General features: G+C 41.6%; 1 protein-coding gene across 3 annotated transcripts in view; it reads left to right on the forward strand.

Annotated features, from left to right (window-relative positions):
- Positions 1-16,230, forward strand: part of ern2 (endoplasmic reticulum to nucleus signaling 2) — an 82,147-nt gene that overhangs the window by 33,439 nt on the left and 32,478 nt on the right. For all 3 annotated transcript variants that reach the window (XM_078558453.1, XM_078558452.1, XM_078558454.1), the window contains exons 5-14: positions 996-1,068; positions 3,810-3,932; positions 6,976-7,077; positions 7,255-7,516; positions 8,687-8,765; positions 9,018-9,177; positions 10,711-10,829; positions 13,233-13,418; positions 13,899-14,166; positions 15,884-15,974. In XM_078558453.1, coding sequence (XP_078414579.1) covers positions 996-1,068; positions 3,810-3,932; positions 6,976-7,077; positions 7,255-7,516; positions 8,687-8,765; positions 9,018-9,177; positions 10,711-10,829; positions 13,233-13,418; positions 13,899-14,166; positions 15,884-15,974 — 1,463 coding nt within the window. The remainder of the gene's footprint in view (positions 1-995; positions 1,069-3,809; positions 3,933-6,975; positions 7,078-7,254; positions 7,517-8,686; positions 8,766-9,017; positions 9,178-10,710; positions 10,830-13,232; positions 13,419-13,898; positions 14,167-15,883; positions 15,975-16,230) is intronic.

Genomic DNA, 16,230 nt, shown 5'->3' on the forward strand with positions numbered 1-16,230 from the left:
TACGTTTCAGCTCGGTGGTTGAGGATCCTGGTTTCCTGGCCTGTTTCCAGGTTTTAGATTTCCGTGTAAAGTGAAGTACAACTTATATAAATGCTTTATTTTCCTTCTGCCTCAATAAAAGGACTCGGAAGTTGGGATATAGTTACTACAATACTACTTCAGTATACTTAAACTCCCTTGTGGCATACAACATTCCCTCGCAGTGAGAGAGGAAAGGAGCATTATTCCTAGAGCTCAGCGACTATGTTGCAGACTAAGGAGCATCTGCACGTGTGTCCGAATGTCACACCACAAAGTAGGGAAAATGTGTTGCAACAGCACAGGTTTGACTTTTGAGACTGAAACAAATTAATCTACATGGGAAAGCTAACATTTGTCCAGCGCCTCAGATGAGCATAGCCACCATTCAAACTGGGACTGCTGATAAGGTCTGGACACTGAAGAAAGTGCAGAAGCTGGGTACTTTTGTACTCCTTCTGCAATGTTAAGTAGCATTTGGGATGACAGAGTGATCAATACAGAGTTCATAAGAAACAATGACCTGTGTGAGTAACAGTATAAAACATTGTTGTCAACTGTACATTTACACAGTATGGCTGTGGACAGGTGTTTTTGGATGGTAATGGAATAGTCCAAGTGAGGAAAATACCACATGTAAGCTTACAGCTGGGATGATGGGATTGAGCATAAGAAGAAACAGCGAGGAAGAGTGACAATAAGTAGATAGCTATGGAAGCTTGCAGAAAAGGCAGTGCCACGCCGAGGTTTTAAGGCATCTATAAGCAGCCTGGTTTTAATGACTAACTGAAAACTAGTAGGTGGCATCCATTTCCTAATGATATACAAAATCTGCCTTTTAAGCAATACACATTACCATCACATTTTCTGAATGTTACACCAACATAAAGCTTGAAAAATATTTCTTTGGAGAGCATTGCCTGAAAGCCAGTGCAACCTCTCTGCTTATGATCAAATCCTATTGTTTCTTATTTCAGAAACTGCCCTTCACAATCCCTGAGTTGGTCCATTCCTCTCCATGTCGGAGTTCTGATGGAATATTGTACACAGGTAAAGATGTTTTTTTTATTAACTATCTCTTTATCTCTTTGTTTTTCGATAATCAGAGAAATGCAATTTTAATATATGTAAAGCTCCCCCTCCCAGATAAAGGCTTCCCAGGTTACATATTACATAATTTCCTAAACTAGAGAGCGGGTCCTCCTGCCTCTAACAATGTTGCTCCTTAAACAGCACTGAGAGATGCACAGCAGAGTGTTGGTGCTTAGTTATTCCTTCTTTTACCTGAAGTTAGGCAGAGGTAATGTTTTTGCCCCTGTTTGTTAGTCTTTTTGTAACCAAAATATCTCAAGAACTAATGGAAGGATTTCAATGAAACCTGGTGCACAGAAAGGGTATGGCCCAAGGAAGAACTGATTAGCTTTTGGTGAAAATGTGGATCCAGATTCTGGAATGTTTTAAAGGATCCATTAACATTGGGAGATAGGGCAAATTGACTTTTTAAAAAATATTGTGGGTTGTTTTACTTAGAATGTTGAGCTTGTCTCAAATGCTGTGGTGCAATTTGTCACAGCTGTCAGGATGTGAGCAGAGTTTTCAGAGCAGGTTATTAGATGTGGATTGGCCTAAAGCATCCTCAGTGAGATGGAAGCATGGTGGAGGTATGCACTCTACTGAGTGCCCTCTTCACTTGTTCTCCAATGTTTCTCTCCAGCACCTTGCACTCCACTCACTTGTAGTGTCCCACCTGACACTACCTCAGGGTAGTGTCCTAGGCCCAATCATCTTCAGCTGCTTCACCAATGACCTTCCTTCCATCATAAGTGCAGAAGTGGGGATATTCGCTGATGATTGCACGATGTTCAGCACCATTCATGACTCCTCAGATACTGAAGCAGCCCATGCCTAAATGCAGCAAGAGCTGGGCAATATCCCGGTTTGGGCTGGCAAACGATAAGTAACATTCGCACCACGCAAGTGCCAGGCAATGACCATCTCCAACAAGAGAGAGTCTAACCATCACCATTCAATGGCATTACCAGTGCTGAATCCCCCACTGTCAACATAATAGGGGTTACCATTGAGCAGAAATTGAACTGGACTAGCCTATAAACACTGTGGCTACAAGAGCAGGTCAGAGGCTAGAAACCCTACGGCGACTAACTCACCTCCTGACTCCCCAAAGCCTGTTCACCATCTACACGACACAGGTCAGGAGTGTGATGGAATACTCCCCACTTGCCTGGATGAGTGCAGCTCCAACAACACTCAAGAAGCTTGACGCCATCTGGGGCAAAGTAGCCCACTTGATTGGTACCCGATCCAAAAACGTTCACTCCTTCCACCACCGACGCACAGTGGCAGCAGTGTGTACCACCTACAAATGCACTGCAGGAACTCACCAAGGCTCCTTCGACAGCACCTTCCAAACCCACGACCTCTGCCACCTAGAAGGACACGGGCAGCAGACAGACACCACCACCTGGAAGTTTCCCTTCAAGCCACTCACCATCCTAAATTGGGCATTTTTTCACCGTTCCATCACTGTCACTGGGTCAAAATCCTGGAACTCCCTCCCTAACAGCACCTACAGCACATGGACTGCAGCGGTTCAAGAAGGCAGCTCACCAGCACCTTCTCAAGGGCAATTAGGGATGGGCAATAAATGCTGGCCCAGCCAGTGATCCTCACATCCCATGAATTAATAAAAAAAACTATTCCTCCTACTCACACCACATCCAAGTTCAGGGATACACTTCATAGGTAATTACAGGTTTGAACCATTGTCTTATAGATAATGGCACATAACATTGGAGCAGCATGCTGCACTGCTTCTCACCTTTTATTCAAATAAAATTAGAAAGGCTTCAGTATTACAGTGCTTGTGTTTACACATGCTCATGTCTTTGTATATGTGCTTTTATCTGTGTTTGTGTGTGCGTACATGTGCTGATGCCTTTGTGTGTGTGGACTATTGTCTTTGTGTGACTGCTTGTGCCTGTGTCCGTATTCATTGTAGATATGTGAATAGATCAGAGTTTAAGATAATTCTAATTATGGGAGTAAAAAATTCCAGAAGGAAAAATACAGCGTGAGAAATGGCCCCACCCACCCATTCCTTCAAACAGACTAAGCACAGTTTACACTGTCAGGGACTGCAGCCAACTTATTCATCTCCAGAAACAGGTGAGTAACCACAGATAAGTAGTGAATGGCCTGGCAATTCCAATCTGGCACTGATATAAAATACCAGTCTAACATTACAATCTACCTTATTCAACCTTAACTTGCTACATTCCACGGATGACACCCCCATGACCCCAGAAGCATAGGAACAATCATGCCGAAGAGCCGCTGGCCATTTTTGTGTGCAAATATCCTTAGAATCTGTATTAATCTGATATTTACCCAGCTCCTTTTAAAGGTGTTGACACAACATTAACTCTTTCAGTGCTTATCTCTATCACCTATCTACCCCTCTATGGGCAAATATATTTCAAAAGCATTGTATAGTTTTATTGGTTAATTCAAAGGAGTTATTTGTGATCCTGTTAATTCAGTGACATCAGACTGGTGGGCTTACTGTATCATTATATTGTGTTGTCCTGCGATTGGGTACCAATTCTGTGGTTTATGTTAATAATTCTGCATGTATTTTTTTTACATCTATGTTCTTCTCACAGAAGCTGTTCTAAAGTATGGAGTTTTGTTTTAAATAGCTTTTCATTTTGACACCTGCCTTCCCATTTGTAAGTTTTGAAGTATGTGAGGTGTTCTTTTTCTTGCATCAGGTAAGAAACAGGACTTATGGTTTGTTGTGGATCCCACAACCGGAGAGAAACAGACCACCCTGACCACAGATATGTCAGAGAACATCTGTCCATCTTCCCCCCTCCTGTACATTGGGCGGACAGGTGAGAGCCATCAAAACTGATTCCAGGCATCAGCAATTAAGCTATGACACTGTTATGATTCAGGATACTGTGTTGTTTGCTCTGTAAAAGAGGTGATCTGAAAAGAGTTTTCAAGATTTTGAAAGTTTGATCCAGAAAATTGTTCATTACAATGAGGAGTCCAAAACCCAGGGAGACAAATTAAAAATAGATTAGGAGTATGAAGGGAAGTCATGTGGAAGTTTTTTAATAGGTTGTGTGTTTGGAAGGCAGCTGAATGTGTTCCTGGAAAAAGGGAGGTTTGGGAGACATCGAAGATAGATATGGGGTGAAACAATTAAAGGACAGGGTGGCTAGTCCATTTCCTGTTCTTAGCAATTCTTCTGCTTGCCTGGATAGGATCACAATCATGTACACAGTAACTAAACACATAAAACATTGTCTGCTGGCTAGAAAATTGGATTCTGTGTACAGATGGGCAGTGCCCTTGGCCTTCCCAAATTTGATTGGCCCAAGGAGTTGGCAGAACAGTTATAATTACTAAAGAAATTAATATTTACTTTTATTCAACAATTTGGTAGATTGGCAATTCCAATATTAATAGTGGTGATTTGTTTACTTATAATAAATGATTAGGTCAATTACTTCATTACTGTTTGTGGGAGCTTGCTATGCACAAATTGGTTGCTATTACATTAAGTAACATTACATTACAACAGTGGCTACACCCCAAAAGCACTTAATTAATTATAAAGTGCTTTGATACATCCTGAGAGCATGAAAGACAAGGGGTGGGATTTTCTGGCCCTACCCGCTGCTGGGATCGTCTGGACCCGCGAAAGTCAGTGGCCTTTTGGCTGGGCTGCCAAATCTCCTGCAGCGAGTCCTGCCACGTTGGAGCTGGAAAATCCTGGCCAGGGTCTTTTTTTTCACAAGGAAGGAAACTCCAGTGGTTGGAGGACAGGGAAGCTATCTTTAGAATATGCCTCAGCATAATAAAACATTCCCTGTAACATGTTGGCCGGTGAAATAGTTAGTTATTATAGTTGTTCTGAGTCGCTATTGCAGTGCACTTAATTTAGGATGGTTGTGACATCTAGTGGCACAAGTAGAGTATTGTGACAGAACTGGACAACCCTCAAAATCCATTTGTTCAACCATTGAAAATTTCACACAATTCTAGGCGACATTGAGTATGATTACAATGTTATTGACATCTTAACTTCAAACACTTAAAGAAAATAACAATGGAATTCGCAATTTCAGGTTGTGATATAAATATAAGTTGTCGTCGTTGTTGATAAAACCTCCAACTGTCTGTTAGCTTATTCAGTGGCCCATATTTTGCTGGTCAGCATTCACTGTCATTGCTCCAATGAAACAGATAGGCAACTTTTAGACTCTGCACATTTGCAGTTAAATGCAGAAACTCAGAGGTTGCTGTCAGTAATTCTATGCTTCTCCATGGTTTGTGCTGTTGAAATTCCCGCAGATTTCAATGAGTAGAATTCACTGCACTGATGAGAACTTCCCCTTCAATGCTGAAATATCATTGTTTAAAAACCCATCAAAAAGTTACATCTTGCTGTTGAGGTGTGACTGGATTTTTTTACTGATGTACTAATTCATAAGAATCTCTCTGGCCCTGGGAAACTAATTTTTTATTTATGTAATGTCAAATTTTACATTCTGATAAAAATTCCAAGTTTTTTAATACAGGTACAGTCTCTCAAAACCAGCAACCTCGGGACTGAGTCCATGTCAGCTTTCAAAGCTGCCAGAATAAAATATTGGAACCCCTTAATTCAGTGAATAGGGGGCACGTAAAAACCAAATGATATGATTGCAGAGCACTTTAGGCTAATAGCCATGCCTCTGCTAATATCAATTCACTTCTCCATGCATTTGATTTCATGACTTTTTTATTCATTTATGGGATGTGGGCATCACTGCCTAGGCCAGCATTTATTGCCCATTCCTAATTGCCCTTGAGAAGGTGGTGGTGAGCTGCTTTCTTGAACTGCTGCAGTCCATGTGGTGTAGGGAGGGAGGGAGTTTCAGGATTTTGACTCAGGAACAGTGAGATAGTTCTGAGTCAGGATGGTGTGTGGCTTGGAGAGGAACTTGCAGGTGTTGGTGTTCCCATGCATCTGCTGCCCTTGTCCTTCTAGGTGGCAGAGGTGTTGTTGAAGGAGCCTTGGTGAGTTGCTGCAGTGCATCTTGTAGATGGTACACATTGCTGCCACTGTGCGTCGGTAGTGGAGAGAGTGCATGTTAATGGATGGGGTGCCAATCAAGTGGGTTGCTTTGTCCTGGATGGTGTTGAGTTTCTTGAGTGTTGTTAGAGCTGCACTCATCCAGGCAAGTGGAGAGTATTCCATCACGCTCCTGACTTGTGCCTTGTAGATGGTGGGCAGGCTTTGGGGAGTCAGGAGGTGAGTTACTCACCGTAGAATTCTTATCCCCTGACCCGCCCTTGTAGCTACAGACTTTATATGGCTAGTCCAGTTCATTTCTAGTCAATGGTAACCCCCAGGATGTTGATAGTGGGAGATTCAGTGATGGTAATGCCATTGAATGCCAAGGGCAATGGTTAAAACCTCTTGTTGGCAATGGTCATTATCTGGCACTTGTGTTGTGTGAATGTTACTTGTCACTTGTCAGCCCAAGTCTGGATATTTGTGCGCAGCTTTCTTCAAGGTCAGGGGTGAGTACAGGTGCTTGCCCACTGATTGCAAAATCAAGGCCCACATGTGCTGGTTGAGTTATTTTTATATTTTCAGTGAATGTTGTTGCTGTATGGCAGATAGCAGTGGATATATTGTGTAATGGGGTATATGTGTAAGGACACTTTTGACTAGAAACTTCAGATAGATCCCATCATTTGAAGTATAATGGCAGGGAGCAGTCATTCATTGTATTTGAGTTGACATTTATTCCTGCAGATGAAAGTCTAAAATTCCACCAGCAGCATTGAGTTCTCTGTAACATTCCTTGACTTATATTGAAAAAGAAAAATTCTGAAGCTATATATTGAGTATTTTTCCATTTCGCATCTTGATAGAGTATATGATCACCATGTATGACACCAAAACTCGCGAACTCTACTGGAATGCTACCTACTACGACTATTCCGCTCCTTTATGCAACGAGAACACGGACTACAGTAAGTTTTGCAATTAAGAAACTTTAAAAAAAATTTTCAGGAGGTCACTGCTGGTTAAAACCTTTTGAACATTGTAATTGAAGTCCACTTCCTGAGTGAAATTTTAGCTTCTCATTTGTTGAAATCACCATCAGGAGGGTGAAATTGATGCAGTCTCCATGTTTATGATTTGTGCAGAAATGGCTCATTTTGCATCAAACGGAGATGGTTTGGTGGTGACTGTAGACAGGGAGTCAGGTAACGTCCTTTGGATGCAGAACTATGGCTCCCCTGTGGTGGGGATGTTCATTTGGCAACAGGACAGCCTGCACCGGATACCTCATCTCAACATTGCCATGGAAACTCTGCGGTACCTCACCTTTAACTCTCAAGACATCCGAATGATAAAGTGGAAGTACCAGTTCCCAAAAGAACCCTCCACCACAAAGACTCAACTAGTGTAAGTTGATCCTTTTTTAATCCCAATGTAATTCCCAAATGTATAATGGATACCAAGGAATTGTACTCCAAACTAATATTGCAGCTTTATTAATTGAACTGCTCAGAGTTTACTTTCCAACTTGTGAAGCTGCATTTCAGACCACCATTATGATGCAAGGCTTTGTCTCTCCCAGACACAGCTTTTCAAAGACTAATGAAACTACATAGTAAAACATCCTAGAGCACTTTACAGGAGCGTTATCAAATAAACATTGACACTGAGGTAAAAACAAGATATTAAGAGGGATGAATAAGAGCTTTGACTATAGAGGCATGTTTGAAAGAGAGTCAGGAAAAGATATGTAGAGACACGGCAGTTTAGGAAGAAAATTTGCAGAGTTTATGACTTAGGCAGCTGAAGGCACAACTACCAATAATGAGGTGATTGGAGTGGGGAATTTGCAAGAGGCCACAGCTGGAAGAACTCAGAGTTGTCAAGGAGCTGGAGGATGTTACAAAGATAGGGACGGGCAAGGTTGTGGAGGATTTACACATGAGAATGGGAAGTTTACAATTGAGGCATAATGGAGCAGGAGTCAATTTAGGTCAACGTGCGCAAGGGTGAAAGGTGAACAGGGCTTTATGCGGGGTAGAATACAGGCAGCAGAACTATGGATGAGCTCAAGCATATAGAAGGTGGAAGATGGGAGACTGGTCAGAAATTAATACATTCTACTAATTTTGTTATAGTTCTTCTGAATTGTACAAATCTGAAATTCCATAATTATGGAAAGGCCGAATGTAATTAGGAAGAAGTATTGTCATTGATCCATACCTGAACTATTTTGTTAATAACTCAATCACTAAGCTCACAATGCTGCTCAATATATTTAATGTGCTTCATGCCACAATCAGTGAGCCCCAATAATAGATCACAACATAGAAACAATAAGGAAAACCTGCAGTGATTTCAAACGTATATTGTTTAACTTCTATGTCAAGAGTTTTATTGTGTGAACTTGTGTCAACAGCAGCCATCAATGACCTTGACACAGCATGACAGTTAAAGCAGAGAAATTCTATGACCAGTATTAGAATCTATTTCTCGTAAAACCGTAAGAAGTGAACATGTATGATTTTCCATTGATTAGAGATGCTGTGTATTTGAATCTTTGTCCTCTTGTTACAGCCCCACTCTTTATGTCGGGAAACATGCATCTGCCTTCTATGCCTCAACATCACTTGTCCATGAAGGTGTCGCTATAGTGGTAAGTAGATAACTCCATGATGGCCAATGCCCCATCGTTGTGAAGTTACTTGCTCCAGACTGATTGAGATTAGCAGCACTGGAACGCAACAGTGAGTTGCTGAAAAATGTGTAAATGTCAACAGGAAACTTTTTTCACTTAGGAAATAAAGTACTTTCCTTATCTTCTATTGATTTATTCAGCTTCAGAGAATGCTGCATGGGTATTTGTTTTAATCTTAATAAAAAAACAACTTCCTGTTTTTTTTCCCAGCCTCGTGGAATCACTATTGCCCGTGTTGATGGCCCCACGACCGATGATGTCACTGTGCGGGAGGGAGATGCATGTGAAAGAATTCCAAGCACTCATGTCAAATATCCACAGGGGAATATCCTATCATCTGGTAATGCTAAGAATCAATGGTTGTTCATAGGTATGTAAATAACCTCTTAGTTGTTGTAATGACCAGGAAACTCATGACCTTTGACCGCAGATTACATCTTAATCAAAAAATAAAAGTCCTATACAGGTGCACTAGCACCCTCCTTAGTGATAATGGGCAGAATTTTCTGCCTACCGGGCGGGTGGGCCCGACCCAATCTCCGGCGGGTGGGGAGCCAATCCCCACCGAAGAAGCAGGCCCTGCCACCATTTTAAGTGGGCGGGCCAATTAAGGCCCACCCAGCGTGACGCCCAGTGGGAAGCGCTATGCACTTTCTGTGCGGGCGGGGAGGGGATTCCCCAAATGCGAGTGTGCGCTGTTACGCGCATGCGCACGAAAGAGCGCACATCTCCCTAAGGCTAAGTGCTGCCTCAGGGAGATTGCTGACAGCTGTATAAACATTAAAAATAGAAAAAAAAATCCTTAACATGTCCCCCTCAAGTGACAATGACACACGAGATGGGACATGTTAATAAATTTCATTAAAACTTTATTCAACTTTTTAAATCCCTACATGAAACCTCATCCCACTGGGGGTCCTGGCCTGCCCGCCAACCTTAAAGTTTAAATGACCCTGTCAATGGCCTCAATTGGCCATTGACAGGTCGGTGGACCCGCAGCTGATTTTGCTGTGGGCCCACCTTCCTAAAGATTTAAATGGGGCGGACCCCCGACGTCATCCCACATCATTTTGCATGTCGGCGAGCGGGCCCCGCCCCCTGCTCGCCGACAGCAAAATTCAGCCCTATGTGTGAATTCTTCTGCACTGCTAATTTCCGCACCCAATGAGTTCCAAATCACAATTGGCCATTGTGGTGAGCATATGGGAGCTAATACCTTTGAAAGCAGCGAAGTGTCAGCTCAAACTCCTGCTGTGGGATTCCAAGTTTACAACCCTTCTGATTTAGAAATGAAAGTACTTCCAACTGACCCATGCTGATATACTTTCATTTAAGGTTTCCATTAAAATAATAGTCAGTGTAACTTTATGCAAATACATTAGGTGCCACGAATATTAGGATAGAGTGAAAGCAAAGTGACAGGATCTTTAGAACGACAATGATTGGCTTCCAGTTTAGTAGTAGGACTGTTCAAGATGCTGTGAGATCTCTCTTTTTTAAAGGTGGTTTACTGCACTTCCTCATCTGAAAAAATACACTCCCTCCATCCTTATTGACAAAAATTTGTTCACCTTTATGTAGTACTTACCCCACAATGAATTGGTGTGAAATGCAATGATGGTGAGTTGGGTACAGATCAGTCATGTTCAAATTGTATGGCAGAGCATTCTCGAGGGCTGAATGTCTTCTATTTCTGTAAACTAGGTACATACACTTGCAGTCATATGTGAAATGAGCATATGGCAGGCAATGAATGGATAGCTTGTGGTTTCTGTGATGTACAACTATCTGTTAAAGCTTTATATATAGTGCTATCTTGTACATTAAGCTTTAATTTAGAATAGTGATAGAGACCTTTTCTTTCCAAGAATCGAGCAACCTATTTGATTTTTATTATTTGAAGGACACCATGAGCTTCCACCAGTAGCACACACCACAATATTGAGGGCATTTCCAGATCCATTGAAGAAGAATGATGAGGCTGTCATCACTACAAAGACTAACACCAGGACTCTTGATGAAGTACGTTGCAAGCAATTCACTTTATTTTCTATGCTGATTTGTACCTATCCTCTTTTTTTGTCTTTCTTACATATTGAATCCTGAAAACAAGGAAATGTAATCCATAATCTGTGCTGAATATAACAAACATTGTTATAAAATTGCGTAACAACTGCTTGCGCTTATATAACGTCTTTAAGGATTGAGTTTTTTGAAGTTGTGCCTGAATGGACACAGGAATGTCTATGGATGTTATTTATATGGACTTCCAGAAGGCATTTGATAGCCTCATAGGAGACTATTAGCTAAATTCTTTTGAGTTATCAACAGTCACAGATTGCAACTCTTTCAAGTACAATCACAGTTCTTGGTTTCCGGGAGTGGGACATGAACCCACAACCCTCTGATTCAAAGGCGAGGGTGCTATGAACTGAGCCACAGCTGACACCTCCGACTATTAGCTAAAGTTGAAGCTATTGGAATATTGACCTCATTAGGAAATTGACTAAGTGGCAGGCAAAAGAGAATAGGTATAACGGGCAGATACTCTAATTGGCAGAATGTGACTGGGGGTGCCTCAAAAGGATCTGTGTTGAGACCTCAACTATTCACTCTGTTCATTAATAACTTAGATGATGGGATAGAAAGCCAAATTTGCTGATCACACAAAGATAGGCTGTATGGAAAGCAGTGTAGGTGGAAGTGTAAAATTACAAAGAAATGTCAATAGATTAAGTGAATGAGCAAAGCTGTGGTTAATTAATTTCAAAATAAGTAAGTGTGAGGTCATCCACTTTGGACCTAAAAGGATGGAACAAGGTACTTTCTAAATGGTGAAAAGTTAGAAACAGTGATGGTCCAAAGACACTTGGTAGTCCAGGTACACAGATCATAAAAATGTCATGAGAAGCTACAGAAAATAATCGAAAAAGGCTAATGGAATACTGGCCTTTACATATAGAGGACTAGAATACAAGGAGGTAGAAATAATGACTCAGCTATACAAAGTCATGGTTAGTCCACACTTGAAGTAATGTGAGCAATTTTGAGCACCACACTTTGGGAAAGATGTATTGACCTTGGAGGAAATGCAGCATAGATTTACTAGAATGAAACTTGGACTCCAGGAGATAAGCTACGAGGAGTTATTAAACAAACTAGGGTTGCATTCCCTGGAATTTAGATGGTTTAGAGGTGACTTACTCAATATTTTCAAGATATCAAGGAGAACAGATAAGGGAAATTGGGAGAAACTATTTCTGCTGGTTGGGGAGTCTAGGACAAGGGGACATAGTCAAAAAATTAGAAGCAGACCTTTCAGGAGTGAAATTAGGAAACAGTTCTTTGTACAAAGCATGGTAGAAGTTTGGAACTGTCTTCCATAAACAACAATTGATACTAGATCAATTAATTTTAAAATTAAGATTGATATATTGTTGTCAGCCAAATGTATTAAGAGATATAGGGCAAAGATGGCTATATGGAGTTTGGTTACAGGTAAGCCATGATCTTATTGAATGGCAGAACAGGCTTAAGGGCTAAATGGCCTACCCCTGTTCCAATGTTCTTATCATTGTAAAGTATCCCAAGGCTCTTCACAACGTTAACAAACAAAAGTTGACACTGAGCCACACAAGAATATATTAAGGCAGATGACCAAAAGCTTGGCCAAAGTGGTAGGTTTTGGGGAAGGATCTAGAGCTTAGGGCCTCAGCAGCTGAAGGCACAGCCACCAATGATGGAGTGATTAAGATCGGAAATGTGCAAGAGCCCAGATGTTGAGGAGCTCAGATATTTCAGAATGTTGTAGGGAGGAGAAAGGTCCTGAAAATAAGGGTGAGAATTTTAAACTTGAACCATTGCTGGGAGCCAGTGTAGGTCAATGAGCACAGCGGTGGTGGGTGAACAGGACTTGGTGCGAGTTAGGATATAGGCAGCAGAGTTTTGCATGAGTTCAAGTTTATAGAGGGTTGAAGATAGAAAGCCAGCTAGAAGTGCATTGAAATAATCAAATCTAGGGGCAACAAAGACATGGATGAGGCATGGAAGACCAGGATATTAGAAAAGGTTCCAATTTGCTGTAATTTGGAATTTCTATTTCTACAGTACTTTTTACTCATGTTCACAGCAACGGTTTCCATAGGAATGCCTATGTCTGCTTCGAAGTAAAACCAATCTCGAACCTGAAATAACTTGGATAACTTGCTCCACGGTTAACAATTGTTGAACCGCTGGGAAACACACTAGAAATAGTTCGGGATGCCCACTCTTCACTTATGACCTCTCTGATATGTAGAAAAGCAACAAAATAGCAGCCTATATATTTCAGACTAAACTACAAATTACTTTTATTGGTAGATATAACTTTATATGGAAGCATATATAATTTTTTTAAAAATAAATTAGTTCTTGCCTTTCCTTTAGTTTATGATGCAGCCTGAGCAGATGCAATCGAAAACACTTGATGAAAGTTATCGGATGACCAGTGAAGTGAAGCAGGAGACTGCAAGCGAGGTTGTGCCTGAATTGGAAAACCAGGACATGCTGACTGTGGCCGTATTCACTGTGCTAGTAGGAGGATGGGTGGTGTTTCTATTTATGTATCCAAACGTAAGTTATTTTGAGTACACAGAGTTTTATGTTATGCATCATTATCCTGATGTGACAGTGATCCCCATCTTCCAGTCTGGTGTTACACTGACCCCGACCCCCAGCTCTCCTCCATTAACCTGGTGAACACCACCATTGTTGCCCACTGCGCACCACCCCCCTACCATTAACCTGGTGTTACAGTGAACTCACCACGCAACTCCCCTTCATTACATGGTGTTTAGTGACCCCTGCCACCAGTTCACCCCCATTAACCTGGTGCTACGATGAGACTGATCTGGAGCTGTACTACCCAATGCTAACCTTGAGATATAATGTTTTTCCCTTGTTTAGTCTGGTGGGATTGAAGAAGGATTCAGAGTTTGAACCTTTTTAATTGTGGACATTTGCCTCAGGATTCAATCTGTCTACACTCTGATGTACTGTTATGAAAGTTTCGCTGCCTGTTTTTAGCGTTCACTTCCATCTTTTCTGTGGCAGAAAATGCACCAACAGCAGAAACTACAGCAACAACAGCTAGAACAACACCTGGAAGAGAAATTCCAGCTTCTTCAGCAGCCGCCCCCACAATCTGCCAACCAACTCAGGGCAGAGTCTCCAGAATTCTCAAAAGATGCAGCTCAGGCCTCCCAAAAGGATCCCCAGGGATCCAACTCTTCATCTCAAGACAGGAGTAACCAATCCTCAGAGCAGCCTCATGATTACAGTTTGCACAACGGCACTGCCTGTTATGATAAAGTAGTTGCTGGTTAGTATTTGAGCTTTTTGTAAGTTTAGGAATTTTGACTTTTCTTTTTTTAATTTGGAAAATGACTGAGGTAACAGAGTGCATTGTGCCATTTCATCAAGGTTGAAAAACCAGAAAGTCCTGGAATTGTAGTGGTGGCTAGGCAGATTTCCAATACATACCTAGAACTGACTGTGACAATAGAGATTAAATGCCTAGCAACTTTATTTGACACCCCCATCTGTCTTTAAAGTAGGTCATTTCTATTTTAAGTAGGTTTATGCCTCAATTAAAATAGCCGAGAAAAAAATATCTCATTATTGAGAGAAGCTTTTGTATGTTAGTTATGGAAACAGTAATTTCTAGACTATAGGCTGGGATTTTCTGGCCCCACTTGCTGCCGGGATCTTCCGGTCTCGCTGAAATCCAATGGACTTTTGGCTAGTCCGCTGCGTCCCCCGCAGCATGTCCTGCCACGGCAGGGCCGAAAATCCCGTCCGTAGTCTTCTTTCATTTTACCTTTGTCTCTGTCTAATTGTACCTGTTCAGCCTCATTGCATCTATTTTTCTTACACCTCTTTCCTCTTGTCTGTCTGCCTTTCTTGCTGTATGTGAACACCATCCCAGACATTGAAAGTTGATAAGTGTGTTCAAGTATGATTTTCTCTCTCTGATTTAATTTACCTCTCTCTTTGTTATTTTGTTCATCTTGCTGCCTCCCATTTAGAGAGACTATAAGAGATAATTTTCAACATCAGCGGGGATAGAAAACTGGTGGTAGTTGATGTGCAACCTCGCCTGAAATAAGGCACATTGTGTAATTGGCAGCCCACCCACTACTGTCAGGTTTGATAGTTTTCCCTGTGGGTGAATCTTGACAAGGCAGAGTTACACCGTGAAACAGTTCCTCTTAATTCCTCCTTTGTTCAGCTGAGGATGTTCTGCGCTTGTTTAACTGATCAGGAATATAGGTCTGAAATAAAGAGTCCTAAAAGGTATGAACATAGTGGGGTGGATTTTCATCTTGGAGGCAGGTGATTTCCTGATGTTACAATCCCATCTCCTGACTGGCAGTGTCGACCCACGCTATTTTCATGGTGGGAATCAGGAACGGGCTGGAGTTGGACCTGCCTCCATCAGGAGATGGGCTGATGCTGAGGCGACCAGGTTAAAAGGCCTGCCTCCATTTGCTGAGATATCTGCCCAGTCGAGGCCCAATAACCCTCATCCTCTTACCCATCCATACCCCCCTCCATTCCCCTTACTCACCTACCCCATTACCCACCCATACCCCCGCCCCGAACCTATTCACTCGGTATCCACTATAAACAGAACTGATGAGCCCTATAATAATATTGGGAAGTCTTTGAGAATCTCATAAATCTCTCAAAATAAACAAACATTACTTGTAATCCACTTTAAAAACTATAATCCATAACAGCTCATATATCTGTCAAATTAAACAAACTTATATTCCTTTGATAGCTGTATCAACACACCTTCAAAAAATTCTCTGACCTGCTCTAGCTTTTATCTAACAAACTGATTCACTGATCTGTTCTTGAGCTCAGTGTTTAAGCGAGCAGCTGAAATCTCAATGATGAACTAAGAATCGTTTGAGTGTGTTCCCTCTTTTTGCACCTTCCCCAAAAATATTTGCAACAATGATCTTCAACTGACACATAGTTCCGCTGAGGCTTGAGAGATTGATGGAGTTATGTCTTCTCTTTTGCTTTAGATACTGGAACCAACTTGGTTATAACTGGAAAGATTTCCTTCAACCCAAAAGATGTGCTAGGTCATGGAGCCGAGGGAACATTTATATTCCGGTAAGGCAAGGGAAGCCCTGTTTAGAAAACAATGCAGCTGCTATTGAGAAAGTAGCCTGGACGCCAGTATCAAAAATGAAACCCCTAGTTGTAGTGAACTCCAAAATCAAGAATTTAAAAGTGATTGTTCCAGGATATGTATTGAAGCACTAACATGCTTCACCACCTAGTGCTGGGATATAAGTTCATGCTCTGATACATTGATCTTCAGATGCTTAGTGGAGACTGAATTCTGCCCCACGTGGGGTGCTTCTCC

Source organism: Cetorhinus maximus, chromosome 15 (genome assembly GCF_964194155.1).
Source record: "Cetorhinus maximus chromosome 15, sCetMax3.hap1.1, whole genome shotgun sequence".
Lineage (NCBI taxonomy): Eukaryota > Metazoa > Chordata > Chondrichthyes > Lamniformes > Cetorhinidae > Cetorhinus > Cetorhinus maximus.